Raw genomic sequence first — 19,364 nt, 5'->3', positions numbered from 1 at the left:
TACTGTACCCAATTATAATATTAAACGTATGTATATGAGCGACACTTGTTTAACTATTGTATTCTTCATCAAATGACTGCTTTTGAATAAAAAATGTTATCTATTTTCGAAGTCGCGTGTCCCCCGATTGTTAGTTCAAATAGCTTTTCAATTTAGCCCACTGTTAGCTTAATTTATCGGCTCAATTCATTTGCTTTTTCTGTGCGACCCTTACGAAGGATATGACCACAATTAAATGCAATGGAAGACTCCATTATGTGCATGCAAATCTATTCAACGATTATGACGTATCAATATAAGACTTTCATTAGGTATAAAGTTAAAGTTACAAGGTTGCTGTTGTGAACTTTGTTATTACCTACATTTATGTATTGTAGGTAATTAATTTAATTTTTTCTGCAATATTAAATTAACCTAGATGTAAGTGTGGCTTGACAATAATGTGATAAACTTTTGCATCCAAAGTTCAAATTACATTTTACTATTACCTACGAGATCTCCAATTATACAACCGTGTTATAAATAGAATTATATTTTATTATAAGGTTTCATAAATAGTGTGGAATAGCTATTATTTTACACACAAAAGCTATGAAAAACACGCAAGTTCAAGGTTTCGTATGAAATCGGTAATGGAATATACGGCGTACTTCCGGCCGTACCGCCAGGGCGGCGAGCGGTTACCGCCCATAGCGAAGGTTTAACCCTCATTAGCATATTACGGTTTTAGTTTTAATATTAACTTGACAAAATGTTTTGGATAATATGTATATATAGTGCAAAGGTTGATTTCTTTCCATATTCCGCAATCAAAATATTTTTCTTTTCATACAAAATCTTTATTTGTTCACGATGTAGACACAAAATTTTTTGAGAATGTTAATTAAAATATTAATTTTAATTACTTAATTTTCACGTATTATAGCATAGATTTGTAACATTGATACTATATATGAAGAGCCATTTATATTTTTAAATTATAAAATTAAATAGGGAAAATATTTGTTTTTGGATTTATGTTAGTAACGAATTAACCCTTTTCTGAATCGGTATTGATAAAATTTGGTACTGATTAAAAAGAATCTACGGAGGTAGATAACATAGGCGGCTGCTTTTCTTTAAGAAGTTACGGAATAAAGATTTATTGGTACTTCTATCATCTCGATCCTGCGCTGTTAACCTTGACGATAGACGTGACGCGACGCTTCGTAACATCATAAAGTAGTTTTGCAGTCAGAAGCAATGCTATAAAACAACTTAATTATGATTAATTTAATACAGACATTTTCTTAAGAATTTTGCAAATATTTGAAAAGGTGACAGTGTGTCGGGCCGTGTGATGTTGATGGACATTTTACTATCATCTCGCTAAGCTAACAATGTTTTAAAATTCTTAACATGAACCAAGGCGACTGTTTTATGGTGTGTTGAAGTTTTAATGATTTCTTCCAGTAGACAGAAGATACAGATTGCATTGAAAGTTCCGTTCCGTTGCTTTAAAAGTTTTATATGAAAGTTTTCCTGTATTGTTAAATAATGGAAAATGTGAAAAAAAAACGGGATAAATTATTCATCCTTGAGGGCTTCAATGATGCCCAAAATAACTATTCCTCGCGGACGAAGTCGCGGGCACAGCTAGCATACGGAAATTTTGACGTTGATTTGTACAATGAAAGCTTTTCTCGTAAGGTCAGTGAATAAGATTTTTAAAAATTTATAATCTTTTCAATCAATATATGGCTCAGCGCTGTCTAAACTAAAGAAACGTGATTTCATTTAACATGTACCTAGTTAAGATAGTGTAAAAGTAAATAATTAGAAACAAAGTTAAAGGAAGGCATATAAATATACCTACTTAATATTTAGCCATGTACAAGTATAAAGGTATTTACAAATTATGTTGACTAAGACCTGAATACGTATACGAGGATTGGCACGATTTCTTCGTGTAAGAATAACAAGATTCGCTACGGCGCTGACGCGGTGACAAGATGAATGTTGCAGACAAAAGTCTCGCTACACCTGCCATTTTACACAGATTATTATTTCTACTTTATTCTGAGACTAAAAGTCTAAGCATCCTCTACTGTCGCTCAAGACAGGTGACATTTGATCCAAATTCCCTTTATATTTTATACATATTGTTGCAAAGAGAGTACCTACTCAAGGTTGAGTCTATACCTGTTGAGGTAAGCGTCGGTGGAAGTCGTCATCATCATCTATTTCTAAGAATGATTCAGTAGATACAATTGGATTCAATTAAAAAAGGATGGATAGGATGCTAGCAATACAATACAATTTTTGAATTGATATTTCAATATCCTTCTTTTCCCTTAACTTACTAGAAACCTAAATTGAGATGATTAAAGCTTGCACCTTGATATTTAGTCACTTACGAACAAACATGTTTTTGTTGTACCCATGTGATAAATATTCTTAGTTTGGTAGGTATTTAAGAATCTACATTTTGCATGACTACATACCTAGAAGCAGATTGTTTTATGTAATCTTCAAAGGAAATCTAGTTACGATCCATGTCGCCAATGTCTGTCGTATGGATCAGAATTTATGGAGAATCGTCACCGTGCCAACGTTGAACATATCACATGGTTATCATTATGAGCAGTGAGCGCAAACGCATGCGCTGGTTTGTACATAGTCGACAGTAAAAAATAATGGTAACGTCGTATTTATCGTATCGTAGGCGAACAAGATTTACAGTGTCTAAAATGTGCAAGTAAAATATATACCTAATAATAAAATTTATTAGAAGATATGACCGTGCGTTTGTTTCGATTTTAATAAAAAAAATCAAGGTCATGTTACCCACTGAGAACTGCAACAATATCAATCATTATGTAAATTTTTTAATACATACATAATTAAGTTGCTTTTTTAAATTTCACAGGCACTTCAAAAGCTAACATGTAAAGTATTTTCCGGCAATGGCTAGGTACGTCGTGTCAAATTATTTAGCTCTTTCGGTTACAGTGATTGTAACACATCTATGTTAAGTAACGAGCTAATGTTGACGCCGTTTTTATAGTCAATAATCATTTTCAGGTCTCAATGCCGAATTTTTACATTAGATATCACATCGATAGATGGAATGAATGAATTATAGTTTGTACTGTAATAACATACATGGCAGATAGGCATGGCGGTTAGTATTGATACCTATAACTTCGGTATTTATTTGTAGGTACATAACTGTTAAAAATTAACTTAAAAAAATTAATGTAGGAAGGTAATAAATAATAGGTACTTAAGTGATTTGAAAAAGTAATTATAAAACCATGTACGAAATTAAATTCCGCGAGTTGTTTATTTTCTGTAATATTTGGCCTACAGCCCTGCGGAAAATACAAAGCTACATGCCTGCAACTACGAGTAGTTGTACGTAAAAACATGAACTTTACATTCATACCCCAAAATCTGAATAATACTAACGTTTTTACTATTTCAATTTCTATGATTCATTCACGCATCGTAGAAGTAATCTCTAGATACTGTTTGTCAATGTAGATAATGTGTAGACAACCATTAAATGTCGGTTAATATTTGACAGGTGTCGCTGAACACGTCCAATTGGAAATTCCTAATAGGATGGCCATGACTAAGTTTAGGAGAGTTTAGTTTGAAGAGTTATGGTTACATCAAAAAATCGCTTTCCCGGAGGACTACAGCTTTCCACTTTCCACGATTCCTGTAGGTATATTTCTTTATAATTTTCCGATTCTAAATATAACCTACATAATTAATTGACTAACTGATAGAATTATATTTAGAGAGAAATATGAAATTTATATCGGTACCTTGTGCATCACCTATCTATATTAAGTATTTTAATAATTGAGAGCCAAACTTAAGAAACGAATGATTATTGTATAAGAGATAGGGTAGCGAAGAAAAGCGGTCGGTTTTTTTTAAGCGATAAAATTAAACTTTATCGTAGTAGATACAGATAAATTTACTGCAAGTATATATTTATTTTACAAGTACAGTTAATTAGATTATTGCTTTCTAATAAACAACATAACATAATAATAGGCAACAAAAATAAAATTAATTTTAGCATATGTTAATATAGATAAATAACAGACAAACTATATATTAATAAGTTTCACCTACCTACTTAGAGATAAACTTATAGTGTCGTTATTGTCAGTAAAATATTCCTTTTTCCTTATAATTATAAATGCGAAAGTAGGTACTAAGTCTTTTCGATTTTAATTTTTGATGAAAAATATGGTATCTACAAAGATAATATTTATCCTGAGGAAGTGCAAGGGCTGTATTTATTGCGAAAAATGGGGGAGAAGACCACGCGGACGAAGTTGCAGGCAAAAGCTAGTAGGTTACTAGGTACTCACTGTTTTTTGTTGTTATAAAGCTCCTTTCAATTATCAAATCATAAGGATACCCATCACATTGTACATTCTTATATAAATCCACGGACCATTCGCACGAGCATATGGATGGACCTATAAATATCGTATCGTATGCCCTTGTGTAAGATACCTCTTTTTATCTTATCCAATTTATCAATCGTGAAAGTACAGGAATCCGTCGACGTAAAGTCTGCTATCACACAAATGACGTTATCTTTCCACTAGTACTCCTAATTATTTAACGTATCAAGTAAAAAAAAAACTATTTTAAGTTGCCTACCTATATACCTACATATCTTTTTTTACATTATAAAAATAAAGATATTAATCTGTCCCTAGTATTAGAGTGCAAAATGTAGAGATAATTTACTAGTCAAGTAGTTCCAATTATAAGTAGTTTAGAAATTATAATTATTGAATCAAAGATAGTCTTTTTAAAAATTATGGAATCTTTCATTATAACTAAGAATATAAAGATAAATTAAAAACAAAGACTGCGAGCTGAGATGGTCACCAAGACCAACATTTGAAAAATTCATGAATTTAGAGAGAAATAGCTCTTATCAATAAATTACACCGTGTGAATAAACCTACATAACCCAATTAAATGCATACAGCATTGCATGTTTATTAAATTTTGAAAATTCTAGGAACTGCTTATCCGCTAAGGATTTTGTAAAATCGTGGTAGATTGTCGTAGGGAAAGATATAGAAAAGTATATAATTTTCGAAAATCGATTTAGGTTTGTTAAGATCGATTTATTTCGGCTCTTTGGGCTTTTTCTGTGATTTTCGCGATAATTCTTTTTACCTACAGCAAAGTACGTATGTATGGAATATATTTTACGTAGGTATGTGAACACGTAAAATATATTCCAGGCAGTCTTAATAACTTTTAGAAAAAAGCAGATTATTTTGGAAGAAATATTAAAATAAGGATTACTTAATAATAATGTACTTAGGTACTTACAATTTCAAATGCACAATTTGTGATGCCAGTTGCGATTCACTGTATTATTTCACACCACTTATTGTCCTTATTTTAATTTATTTATGAAGTTAAAAATTTGTGAATGTTTATATTTTTCGTTCCTATTTATCTTCCGGCGCAACCGACTAAGTATCGCACGATAGTGGTGTACCTAGTTTGAAATCGTTTTGAACAAACCGCCTCATGGACTTGGTAATAAAAGGCGGGAAAGTAGAAACTATTTCAACGCCATCTGTCATCAACAAGTAAAACCATCAAATTATTGACTTAGCGCCATCTTTCGTCAAGTAGAAGCGACCTTACGTCAGTGCTTTTGTTAATTTTTTTTTGCTCTAGCTAGTGGCCTGACGATTGAGAAATTTAGTCGACGGTTTTGATGACAGCCCAAATATTTTTAGTTTAATGCAGGAATCTCAAAATTATGGATAAGATCAGCTTTTCAAATTCTAAATTTTTATTCATTATTATAGGATATTTCGACATTACCTAATAATTCTCATATCTTTTGGTTTCATAGCATTAGTTGACGTCAAATAAATTCCTTTTTTACTGTCGCTTCCAAAGCGTCAGCGCAGAAATAACGCTTGGGGTTTTCCTCGACTTTCCAAATCAGCTTTACCTCGGCTAGATTATGCAAGTCTGTATTTAGCAATGCATCGGTCAGGTCCGACTACATTGTTTTTGAAAGAGTAGTATCAAATATCAATGCAATATTCTTAGAGAAAATTACGGAACTGAAACGAGAACTCCACAGTTATCACTGTCGACCATTTCAAAAGATTTCCCCGTGAAGCTGCTAGTTCTTAAGATATATCAGATGAACAAATGAAATACTATACCACCGCGATAAGTATATTTAAAATGCAAAACAAGAAAAAGCTATGTAACTCTTTCGAAGAAATATTCTTATTTCTATTTCTATGATAAAATTTACACTTCAAGAAAACAGATTCAGTACAAGCTGTATAGTATATTCTAATTGGAACATACCTTAATAGTTAAATTATAATGTAAAGACATAATTACACAAACAGGTCAACTTAAAAGTAAGTTTATCTACTTACATAAACATTTAGCAATTCACTAGAATACATTTACATCACCATTTCATATAATATGTACTATCTCATGCTATTGCTAAGTGGACTAAAAATCATATTACTATATTAGGTAATATAAAGTTAATTTCATTAACGTGATATCTATACTTTGTGTTTTAAAAAAATGATTTCAGTTCTAGACATTAATTTCACATTTCTGTCGTACACTCGTAAAAAAAAATAGAAAACCAGAGCTGTTTTTCGCTAACTGAACCACACTCTCTGTTGGAATCAAGACAAAAAGTAAGTTTCAGATTCGAGGTCCACCAGTTACTTTTTAGCTATTTATTATCTTCTAGCTATTTCGTGGATCTGGAGTTGCAAGTACATATCTTAGTTTTTCAAAATACTTTTTTGTAAATAATATTTTAAGAGGTTCCTTATCTTGGGTTTAGTCCTTTTTTGCAGAAAACTCTTTTGTTATATCTGAAATAAAAAATAAGCCCATTAAGTCAAAAAGTCAATTAAATAAAGTCCATTGCCCTTATTGTAAAAAGTTTAGGGTTTAAATGCCGGGGCTTCCCTCCTGTGGGAATTTAGGGATTTAAAATGTTTAAATACGTGATCCTGGTTACATACTCATGTAACTAAATTTAATCAAAATCCGTCCAGTAGATTTTGCGTGAAAGAGTAACAATGAAAGACCTATGCATTTCTAATATTAAGAAGTAGGTAGGATATTATAAGAAGTAAATTTGTTTTTGTTTACATATGTAAAGATGCTTGATAAAGTAAATACCTTTATTTCCAATGAGACTTGATTTGATAGTGAGAGCATCAGATGTTGGTAGTTTTATACCCTGCTTTAACACCATAGTTCCATCCTGAAAATAAATTTTCACAAATGAAATAAAAATAAATATAATTGATTACATAGATTTATTTCTTTCTAAAAAAATTTTTGCCTAGTTATATGATGACTACCAACATGCGTAGGTATTGATGGAGGGTAGTGGTTCAAACTTGTGGTGTACTATATTTGATTACTTACCTTCATTTCCACTAGTCCTTTCTTTGCCATGGCTTCTACTTCTGCTTTTGTCATTACTATCTTCTGAACTTTGACTACTTTCTTGCCGATTTGCATTTCACACAGCTCACCAGCGCCCATAGCTGAAGAAAAAATATTCTTTAGTGAATTTACAACTTACCGTAAACTAACCTAAAACGTTTATTACAGAACATGATCGAATATTGAACCCATTATATTACTTATCCTGTAAAGCTCTTTTCTCATGGGAATTAGTAAAGAAAAAGTAGCCAGTTACTCCAGAAGGTTTTGTTTGCCTCTATACAAAATATCGTTAAAGTCGGTCTGGTAGTTTTTAAGTATTTGGTACAAACAAAAATACAAATTATATCTCTAGTATGGAAGAATTGTTACTTACGGCGAGCATTCACAGGTAGCGGAATAGGTTTTACACCTGGTGGGAGCGATCTGATGGGAATCTGAAAAAGGAAAAAAACAAATATTAAAAACTGTACATATTTTTTTAAGATGGTACGGAGTTCAAATAATAAAACAAATTGGTACGGTATGTGATGTGAATTGTTACTCAAAAAGAGCCTAAAGATAGATTGGACATGGTGCTTCTCACGAATGGTAATTCTTCTTTCAACTTTGCTTTGATCTTATTTTTTATTAAAAATTCCCACTTGGTCCCTTCATGTGTAACCATTCACATTCTGATGACATGTGAACATGTTATATATCATAGAAGTAGGTACTATGGAGATTTTAACTACGACATACTTTCTTTAGAGTTTGTCCAGTCGGCGAGACCAGAACACCAGATGAGGGTTTTGGTTCGACGTCGCTGTTAGGCTTGTTAGTGTCCTGAAATTACGCAAACAAGCATTGCTTAATTGAAAAGCAACTCCGGTGTCTTAGTTTATTTCTTACATATTATTAAAGCACATTCTGTGTGCATTCTCAACTCTCGTCTGATAATATATATATATTTATATATTTTGTAAAATGATTAGATATTTTGTATAACAGTGCCTGCTTGTCATCCTTAGATATATTATAATAATTGTTATTATATATTATAATAGATATCACTGGATTTTTATTTACTGTAAATAAAATAATTTTTCTAAATTATTACAAAGTGTGTAGTGAATTTGTTGAGTTGAATTGCTTGAATTTATAGCACTAAAAGGACTCTGAAATTAATAAACCTAATAGAAGTGATATCCGTTTCAAAAGCATTCAAAAATTTCTTACCATAGGAGTGATTGGCGGTGTTTCCTTCTTGTCCTCTGCTTTCTTTTCTTCAACGGGTGCCGGCTTCGATTTCTCGTCACTTTCTTCTTCTTTATCAGATTTTGCTTCCTCATTTTCAACAGAATCTCCTTTTTTAATCTTGTTAGCTCTAGAAAAAAGTTTTAATTTGATTTAACAGAGATAGATTTACGAATTTTGGCATCTTTAAATTACTGCCGAATCAAATCCAAAGGAAACTCGATAAAATAACGACCTCCGACTAAAACTAAAAACAAGATGTCTCCTACTATCTCACTTTTAGCGGACAGTTCAGTTCTGGGCTTCAAATATTCTGCTAGGTTCAAATAATAAAATAAAATGGTGATATGTAATGTTTATAATATTAAGGGCGATTTAATTATTTTCAATTTGACGAGGGAGACGTGAAATTCTTATCTATTTAAATAAGCGCTTTAACACGGATTTAATAAATGTATGTGTAATTATTACCATAAGTTTAATATTTTAACAAAAAAAATAACAAAGTTATTAGCATAACGCATACTGACACTTCTTTAGTTCCCTTGCGAGGCCGGCCTCGCTTCCGGCTGGGCGTGGCGGCGGGCGCGGCGGCGGGCGGCGCCGGCTTGGGCGCCACTTTCACGCCGCTGCGACGAAGTTTCGGACGATTTTCCTTTGTTAAAAAAAATGTTAAGGTCAATATTTCGATTCCGAATAAGATGATTTTCTGTTTAGAGTTGGGACTTGAATGTTTTATTAAAAGTATCGTTGAGTTAGTATCCCATAGCCAATCTCAAACTTACTTTTGAATATTTTATGCACTGCTCACTAATTCAGTTACAAAACAAGCACTAATACTGATTTGACAGAAAAATATTTTTATGGGTAAACTCATGAATATGGATGGTACCTACCTGAAAAGATGAAAAACTGGTCAGTTAGAATAACAAATATAGATTTGGTTAATTAAAAAAATATATATTTTTGTATCTAAGTAGAGCTGCACTGAAGTTATATTCTTGTACTACTTTTATGCTTGAAAAATAAAAACAAAAAGCTAATTCTTACCTCTGCATCATATTCTTCGTCATCCTGATCAGAATCTTCTTCTTCAGACTCTTGAGACCTGATTAAGATATCAAAAATCTGTGATTTATCACTTATAAATCAAATAAAAAATTAAGAACTGATTACGTTTATTATTTTTTTAGGTAGTAAAATTTAAAAACTTACTTATCGCGAATCATTTTCGCGTAATCCTTAATTTTTGAAGGCCTCGTCGACCGACGTATTGATTCATCAGCGCAATTTTTTTCAGCTCCTCCGTTCTTGACAACAATTGTCTGAAGTTAGTATACAAATAGGTTAATTATAATAAGAACCCGACCGGCACAATTTTAAAAACTTCGTTATGATGCTGAAAATTTGACTTTTCAACTTCAGTAATCATACAAACGTTGATTATACTTGCATACATAAAATTAGAAGGCCTACGAAGATTCTTTGATCAAATCGTCGGACGTCGTACCCTAGCGAAAAGTCCAGTGGTATCTTCATTGTGCATGAAGTGAGAAATGAAAGTGGATAGAGCATATAAGAATGTAGGCAATATGACAAGTGGCAAGGCGTTGTCTCCGGGAGTGATGCGTGATTATATGTACTCGTACGTATATTATTGAATGCACAAACCTTTGGCGTATCTTTGTCTTGCTTGCTCTCCTTATCCTCTTTGACGCCAGGGTTGCTCGGCTTCGGCTCTTTGGTTTCCTTCGGCTCTTTATTCTCTTTGGTTACGACGCGACGCTCTGGCAACTTTTTCTCTACAGCCGGTGATTTGGTCACCATTTGAGATTTTTTCTCTTCAACAGCTCTGAAACTATATTTTATTTAGTTTTTAGCTTACATGACACTTTACTATTGATGTTAATTTACATAATTGTTGTATCTTCAATCTTCACGCTTTAAAGATAAGACCATATTTACCGCTTCACTGCTCCAAACTGACCTAGTGGTTTAGCACATAGCTAGCAAAAATTAATGAATGAAATTGGATGGATTAAGATGCGATATCAAATTAAAGTACCGACTCAATAATTGATACGTGGGTTTCAAATACTCCACAGATAGATTAAAAGCATTAATGCCTCAAAACGCGGTACCAACATCAAAGATTCATTCAGTACGACCCTTATATAAGTTCACTTTCTACATCGTAATAGGTAAATACAGTAGGTACATGCTAAAATTTCTATAGTTGATGTTTGGGCCGCGTTGACGTAGCGATGGTCATAATATGACCGCAAAACCAGATATAATTAAGGTTAATTCAACACCAAAGCTGAAAACTATATATATATGTGTATCGTTAAATATAACTTATCTACTTTAAACGCTTTTTATATATACCTTGTTTTGGGCGTTGATGTGTGTAATTGCGGCCGCCTACTCCTTAGAGAATCGAGAGCAGCCTTGGGTGCTGCTTTAGGTTCGTTACGAATGTTGGTCTGTAACAATTGTTTTATTATTGAGCAAACTGATAAACATAAGACAATAGTCAAAAATAAAGTACATATTGCCAAAAGTACTGAACAATTATTTACAGATAATTTACATTTTGTATGTTGTATTTTTGGATCGAATGAAGTAGATTCAAGATGACCAAATTTATGTCCTAAATGTAATTAATTCATACAAGTTATAATTAGATTTAAGTTATGTGACATCAATAAGTGATACCTTGTATCCAATTTTGAAAATAAATCTATTCTATTCTAATAGGAATATCATTTAGGAAGTTGCTAAATGTTGTTTTCCTTGTCTGATTATTTACTTAATCATTAAGATGCTTGGAATCAGAGACTCTTACCTAAAAATTACCAGATATGAGTAAGTAATAAGAATATACAAATGGACAAACTATTGAGTGGTATAAGTTTCATACTATTAAGTGGTGAAAAGATCACACTAGAGAGTGGTACTTAGTTAAAAGGATATTGTTTAACTAATAAAATAAGTTACCCGCTGTAGTTCTTGCAATTCTTTCTCGAGGAGTCGCAATGACTTATCGCTGGCTTTAGCACTGTTCGTGCTCTCAGGCTTGACGCTAGGTTTTTCTTTCTCTGTAACTGAATGAAAAATGATTATGTGATGAATCAATTATGAGTTTTTTATTTTCACAATTTACACATTTATTTTTTTGTGTATAAAATTTACGTGAGTGTATGTCCTACCTTTCGGTGATTCTGAAGTCGTTTGCTGGACCTTGCGTTTAATTTCTTCAGCTTTTCGTAATATGCTAGCAGTCTGTAAATAAAAAAATGTAAATCATATATTAAAACCTAACATTGAAGCAAGTTATTTAATTACTAATTTCAAAATATATCATCATTTATTTGGCATCCGATTAAAATTACCATTTTATCGTGCCCATAGAAATTTCCAGGAAAAATAAAATTAGTTGGGATTTATGATATTATAGAATTTGGATGTAATGGAAATAACAATTTTCAGCCATATTTTAAAATATAGTTAATTGCGTATATTACCTGGACTTCCCCAGGTTTTTCACAATTTACCGGAGTCTTGGCAACTGGTTTAGCCGGAGTTTTATCTATCGAGGGTTTGGCGACCTTAGTTGCCAAGGACAAAGTATCCACTGTTGCCAAATCCGTCAACGTTATTGCTTCAGCCTCACTATCTGGAAAGAAAATACCAATTATGGTCAGTACTACCTAGGCTCAAATATTTTCCCGCCATACAAAAATAAGATTTTTGCGGGTTGTTCACCGATGTACCTATATCGGTGTATAAAAGTCATATTACCTACTACATCATCTACTGAACCTAAAGGAACTATCATACCTTCTGAATTAGTGTTAAGTTTTTCTTCTATTTCTGCGGTATTATCGCGGAGCTGAAACAAATTGGTATTGTATTATTGTATACATGATTATATAATATTTTACTATATAAACTTTCAGTATTTAGGTGTCGAAATGATCAGATACTCACAATGAAATCCTCGGTCTTTTTAATTTCTACGACCATATGATCGTCTTCTTCTTTAACTGTAATCATAATAAACATTTTTAATATAACAAAATTTTCTATATAAAGTAAATTAGATAAATAACTTTTAAAAAGAGAACCGCCTCCAATCAATTTCCTACCATTTTTGAAGTCGGTTAAATTTCTTAAACTTTTTCCTAAGTGTAACAAACACTTTCCGGAAAACCGCATTAAAAAGCTTCACAAAACGAATTTTTTTTAGTAAAGTGAATAATTTATACTTCATCAATTTTTATAGAAAATGTATTTCGAAGGGAAAAGATTTCAAAAACGAACCAACAATAAAGCCTATTACCGTTAATAGAGTTATCATCATCGTCTTCTTCATCTTCACCATCCAAATCCATGGATGACTCATCTTGCGCCAGTTCCTAAAAGAAAATGAACAGCTATTGATACATATGTACATACACATCGTCATATCGCTTGCGGGGTACACAGAGCCAACAGTCTTGAAAAGATTGATAGGCCAGGTTCAGCTTTTTGGCTTGATGATAGAATTGATATTCAAATAGTGACAACTTGCTAGCCCACAGCCGAAAAGGAGAATCCCAAGTTTAATAAACTTGGGATTCTCCTTTTAGGCTGTGGGTATATGTGGTATAAATTATAAGCATATCCCTTAGTTGCCTTTTACGTCATCAATGGGAAAGAAAAGGTGTGGTCCTATTCTTTTTATTGGTGCCGGGAACTACACAACATTAGCTATTAAAGATACATTAATATTTCGACAGTTGCTACTAGTCTGTCAAACATATCTTGTACGTGTCCGGTGCGCAAAATGACTCAGGTTCTAATCCCACCTCGGCCATGAACTATTGACTATTTACAAGTTATGTACATTAGTTTCAATACTAACCAATGCTCTTACGGCGAGGGAAAACATCGTGACGAAACCTGCACATTCAGGCAACTGGATGTGTAAACCATATGATTAATCCAATCCAAAGAGATCAGATGGGATCGACTTCGTGTAAAAACCTGACTCACCCAATGCAGGATTTATAGTCAATGAATACCTTGGAGTCCTCTCTAGATTAATGAGGATGCAACCGGGACTAAAGCCAGGAGGAGTAAAATGAATAAAATTAACTTACATTGGAGTCTTGTAGCTCGTCTCTGTGTGCGATGGTTATGTGGCTGTCAAGCTTGACTTTCGACGTGAACACGAGTTCGCAAAGATCACACATGAACTCTATACCTGTAAATGAAGTAACCAATAGATTTTAGAGTTGCAACACTTACGGGATAGACAGAGTCGACAGTCTCAAAAAGACTGAACGGCTATATTCAGCCGTAAGGGTTAATGATGCGTGTCGTGTATCCATATTGAACTCCTCGCATCGCGTTCTTCATTAATAAGGTACTTACTAAATTCGTCTTTCACGATGTTCTTTCATCTATGTCCGTCATTGTAAAGTTTTGAATTAAGAATCGACCTAATTTGGTCTGACTGTAAGATTTGACCTCTGAGCACCTTGTTTTCGCCCTTACCAGTAACCATCTGCTGCGCGAGTTTATAGCCATCTTTACACACAATATGGCAAAAAAGATTGTATTCTCCACAGGTAGGTGGCAGAAAGCCTTATTTTAACTTTTTAAATTTTAACCTGTCGCTATTTAAGTTTCAATAGGTACCATCATTGAGCTATACAGCTGAGTGTGGTCATTTAGTCTTTTCAAGAATGTTGGCTCTGTCTTCCCCGCACGGCATGTCGGTGTGATTATGTGTATGTAATGTTAAATTTTAGTTAGATTTCGAATATGTACTCACCATTAACATGCGACTTGATATGCGCAGTGACATCATCAACGTTCTCAAACTTCTCCTGACACAGCGGACAGGTCAGGTTCTGCGTGGCGTGGATAGCAGAGTGGTAAATGAGTTCATCCTGAGACGTGAACGTGTCCTCGCACTGCTCACAGCGGTAGTGATTGGTCTGACCGAAAGGACCGCGGGGCGATCTAACTGCTTCGCGATGTTTGACACGAAGATGCCTTTATGGACGAAAGATCAGAAAAAAATATGTTTAGGATGGTAGAGAATGGTGCCATCACATATATTCTTTTGCGCAAAGACACCCGATGTAATGAGAATTAAATATGAACGTCGGTTATGGACCAGTTAATGTATTTATCTGACTTAAAAACATGGTACATAAGACTCAAGATTTCTGCTGCCAAAGACTTCTCTGTGTTATGTTACACATAGAGGCAACAGATTGTTTAACTATGATTAAATATGGTTTAAGTTCCTTTGCAAAGTAGTGTAGGTTATACGGGAGCCACTTCATGTATATGTATATATACACTAGCTGTGCTCATGACTTCGTCCGCGTGGAATAGTTATTTTGGGCATCACTGAAGCCCTCAAGGAAAAATAATTTTCCCGTTTTTTTTTCACATTTTCCATTATTTCTTCGCTCCTAATTTGCAGCGTGATGTTATATAGCCTAAAGCCTTCGGCGATAAATGGTCTACTTAACACAAAAAGAATTTTTCAATTCGAACCAGTAATTCCTGAGATTAGCGCGTTCAAACAAACAAACTCGTCAGCTTTATAATATTAGTACATATTACTTGAGTAACCCATTCCAGGTGAGACGCAACCGAGACTAACACAAAGGAGATAATGATGACGTCATGTAGGTATTTAAATTTTTTATTTAAGCTTTACCCGTTTGTACTTTGGCGAACGATCAAGTTAATTTAACAGTTAAAATGTTTGTTTTTGACGTCACCTCTATATTTACCTTGTATAATGATGAGACTTCAGAAAACTCTTATCACAATACTTGCATGGATACCCTCGTTCACTGGCATGAGAACGAACATGTCTTGTCAACTTAGACACTGAAGAGAATTCTGTAAAAAATAACCAATTCTTAGAAACGACCAAAGTGAAAGTCATTTTTACAATTTTGCGTATGTTCATAGCTAATACTAGGGAAAATAGAGGGAGGGCGGGATAAGGGGGATTCTTGACTCACGCTCTGGACAATATTCGCAACGAAACCCAGGCTTCTTGTGATGTATGACATCAATATGTCTCTGTAACGTCGCTTTTTCTTGAAATCTGAAAAAGAAACATGTTTTAAATTGAAATCTAACTTTTGTTGGAATCTAACTTGTGAGTCAAAAAATATTTGTATCAGTATATCTAATTAAAGAGTTGGTAACCTTTTTTCACAAAATACGCAAGCAAATCTCTTATTTTGTGATCGAGAATGTTTTTCCTGGTGCGCACGCACCTCCTCGATTGATAGGAAGGTAGCAGGGCAATTCGGACACGCCAGCTGTGGCAAGTCAGAGTGCATTAGCTGAAATACCAATCAAACACTTAATAGATATGTCATTTATACAGTCAATTTATCGAGAATCAATATTTTCAATTGGTACCTGCCTTTTCGTGTCTTTTCAATAAGACAAGGCGTCTGAACTTGCGACTACAGGCTACACATTCGAAGGGCATATCTTCAGAATGTCTCAGTTGATGCGTCATCAAATCATATTTGTTGAAAAATTTGCTGAAAATTATTTTATCATACGTTAAAAATACGTCGAATATTTTGTTTTGTATACATAAGTTATTTTGAAAATGTAACATTAAAGAAACCTCTATTAGCTGAAGTTGAAATAAAAGCTATTATTGTCATTGCTGGAATTGAATACTTACGCATCGCACTGGTGACATTTGACATTTCTCGCCCTATGTTTCTGACTTTTATGCAGTTCGAGCAACTGTTGTAATGGATATGTACAGTAGCACTCATCGCAGGGCCAGCAGCCACTCTTCACGGCCTGCGATCCCTCGCCAGCCTCGACGTCCGCGTCAAAATCTGTATCAAACTTTAAACACTAGCGGACAAATCATTTCCCCAGACTAACTGAACTAAATTTCGAATCTACAAAAAACCCATGCCACATAAAATATAAAACTTAAAAATGCCTACTTAAAGTGGAATTGAGGTTCATCCTTTAGATTCGTAGTATCTGTAATATGCATAAAAGATGAATAAATGTGATGCACAACATGCTCAGTAAATATAAAATCATAATGGGAAAGGAAAATAAAAAGCTATGAACAGACGCAGATTGAAAAACAAAACACTTGTAACTAGAAACATTATTCAGTAAATAAAAAACATTTAATGGTATCATCCATGCATTTATTGAAACTGTTGTAGATAATGTTTGTTACTGTAATACAGTTACACATAGTCCCAATGTTTTTTATTTACTCATCTGACTACTCATATTTGCCAGCTTACCTTTATCATCATGTGATTTTTGATTATCTAGACCTGGTTCAGGCTTATCTGTTGTCACCACTTTAATTGTAGTGGAAAGTGGTTCTTCAGATCCATCATCAGATCTATCTATCTATTAATAAGAAAAAGAAAATGAAGGATTAATATAGTTTTTTATTCAAAGGAAAATTTAACTTTTTAATTGTATCTGTGTATTAGTTACCTTTATATTAAAGATTTTTTCTTCATCCTCTTCACTGTCTAAGACATCATGTGAAGTCACTTGTACAGTAGCGCCACCTTCAACTATTGTGCTCATCACTTGTTTAGATTGCATCTTGGGTAAGTTTGGGAGTAACTAAAAGTAAATAAATAATATGAGCCTTGCAAACTAAAGCATTTTTATATACACATTTTTTGCAAAAGAAACCTAACAAATGCGATTTTTGACCTCCGATGGAAAAAGAGGAGTGTTTATATCTAAGTTTGACATGCCTGTCTGTGGCATCATAGTTCACAACGGTTTAAACAATTTCATTTTATGTAACTTAAATTTATGATGGATTTTTTATTACCTTGCCAATTTTTTGCCATTGTCTTGTCTGATTAACTTAATGTGAGATGAAAGTATTCATGCCGCAATTTGGTATGTGAATGCTTTTTCAAAATTTTGACAAAACCTTAATGGTACAAGTATGTATTCAAGTTTGGCATACAGAATACCTAATTCACTCGCAGTCTAGTAGGTTTGTGCAGATAAGTACTTTTATGTTTAAAAAATATCAATGAAATTCTTGGGAATAATTGTGGATATAAGTAACATGTTTTACTCTTGCAGACAGAAATTCCTTAATTCAGTGCTTAAATCTATTACTAGATGTGAGTATATTACATGAAAGACATACCTTTTTGAGCTGGGAAGGCCAAGGCACAGATTCCAAAGAGCGTCCGTTCTGTATGTATTGCAAGATGGTCTCATCAGCATGTCTACATATCTGCTTATATTCATAGCAAATATCCATAAACAACTTACAGCGGTTGCATATATATGATGGCATTTTATCAGATGGGAATACCTGTGGAGTATAATTATTACTTTAAAAAACATTTGTAAAATAAACATATTCCAATTAATGCACAGAAGTTATTTGCATTACTTTAACTTAAAAACTATGTAGTAAGAAATTGTATGTCTTTTGTAATTTATTTTAAAATTAAAGATTTTTTTATTTAAGTATGTGCCTACCTAATCAAAATAAATAAATTTTTGGAAAGTTATGGATAATGTTTCCTATTAACGAACACTAGAGGGCGTTTGCCCAAAAGGTAATTAAAATTATGTGAATTAAATTACCAATTCCTGTATGTTATTTTAGCATTATTTTTAATCTTCCCATGTTTAAAATTTATCAATGAAAGGTTCCTTATGAAAATTTGACGCCATTTGCTACCTCAAAGGATACAAAACTTTGACAAAATCTTATGCCTAGGTGGCGTCCAAACTCCAGTTTTTTAGATAGCAAAAGGAAATAATTTATATAAAAATTGTCAATACGTACAAAATTATGTTGCTTACCTCAATCGAAGTAAAAGACAAGATTTTAAGCGGAAGAGAAACGGCATTTTTGGGCGTTTTGGATCTATCGTATATAGTTGTAAGGGGTTCATCTTGACACAAACAAAATCGACATAATTTTAAAGCACTTATAAAGTCTTTTCTTTTTTCCATTTTAATTCTATTTTATTACACTGGATTTAATAAGTCTATTTTACTTTATTTCATAACCTCTGTGATAATATCACTTACTTCTACACTAGCGCCACAAACAAAACAACGCGTTGTTTGCGACGGACGCTAGCTTGCAGCGCCGTCCATCGTTTGCGGGGAGTAGCAAACACTACTTTTTTTTTTCGATTTATATTGTTTTCGTTCAACAATAGATGGCTTTATTGTGCAGTTCCATAATTTTTCATATATTTATTTATATCACATTTTTATCTTCGTTAGTTCATCAAAGATTATGATTTAGGGATCATGAAATATAAGGCTGTAATAGTAGTAAGTTCTTGTAAACGTGTATTGCAACCTAGCAAGTGTTGGTTTGGTAATCATCATTCGTCTTCTTTACAACGGCGTGCGTTGAAAGACGACGACAAATCATTCTTACAGTTTCCTATTACTTATATTGTACTCAATATGACACTTACATATATTGTCTTATCTAATTCAGATTTCTGTGGAAGTATTTTGATGAATTTTGGCACAGAGGTAGAAAGACATTCAAAACTAAAACAAGCTAAGTAAATACATAGGTACTTTTATTTTTTCAGTTA

At 33.2% G+C, this 19,364-nt stretch overlaps 2 protein-coding genes across 8 annotated transcripts in view; both read right to left on the bottom strand.

The window, feature by feature from the left end:
* Positions 1-5,568, bottom strand: part of LOC106138423 (aquaporin AQPAe.a) — a 28,733-nt gene extending 23,165 nt beyond the window's left edge. For 2 of the 4 annotated variants that reach the window (XM_060954502.1, XM_013339564.2), the window contains exon 1: positions 5,362-5,568. The gene's annotated coding sequence lies outside the window, so the exon portion shown is untranslated. Of the gene's footprint in view, positions 1-4,373; positions 4,523-5,361 lie in introns of those variants that run through there. The other 2 variants (XM_013339565.2, XM_013339566.2) reach the window with 2 other exon arrangements.
* A 652-nt stretch (positions 5,569-6,220) lies between these two features.
* Positions 6,221-18,873, bottom strand: LOC106138432 (RE1-silencing transcription factor). Of its 4 annotated transcripts, none has more exons than XM_013339577.2 (28): positions 18,607-18,873; positions 17,936-18,106; positions 17,254-17,388; positions 17,052-17,163; positions 16,457-16,619; positions 16,184-16,307; positions 15,961-16,100; positions 15,771-15,856; positions 15,534-15,645; positions 14,555-14,778; positions 13,878-13,981; positions 13,076-13,151; positions 12,724-12,779; positions 12,574-12,625; positions 12,258-12,409; positions 11,943-12,015; positions 11,731-11,837; positions 11,119-11,216; positions 10,402-10,588; positions 9,946-10,055; positions 9,781-9,838; positions 9,261-9,385; positions 8,713-8,860; positions 8,236-8,319; positions 7,871-7,931; positions 7,474-7,595; positions 7,222-7,306; positions 6,221-6,908 (listed from the first exon to the last, which is right to left on the bottom strand). In XM_013339577.2, the coding sequence occupies exons 1-28, from the start codon at positions 18,757-18,759 to the stop codon at positions 6,874-6,876; spliced, it is 3,153 nt and encodes a 1,050-aa protein (XP_013195031.2). In that variant the 5' UTR covers positions 18,760-18,873; the 3' UTR covers positions 6,221-6,873. The 4 variants fall into 4 exon arrangements, with proteins under 4 accessions (XP_013195031.2, XP_013195032.2, XP_013195034.2 ...); XM_013339578.2 differs by having other exon boundaries at positions 10,402-10,582; XM_013339580.2 differs by lacking the exon at positions 8,236-8,319.
* Positions 18,874-19,364: the final 491 nt, after the last annotated feature.

Source organism: Amyelois transitella, chromosome 4, assembly GCF_032362555.1.
Source record: "Amyelois transitella isolate CPQ chromosome 4, ilAmyTran1.1, whole genome shotgun sequence".
NCBI lineage: Eukaryota > Metazoa > Arthropoda > Insecta > Lepidoptera > Pyralidae > Amyelois > Amyelois transitella.
The sequence above is the reverse complement of the archived record's forward strand: the minus strand, read 5'-3'. Positions and strand labels throughout refer to the sequence as shown.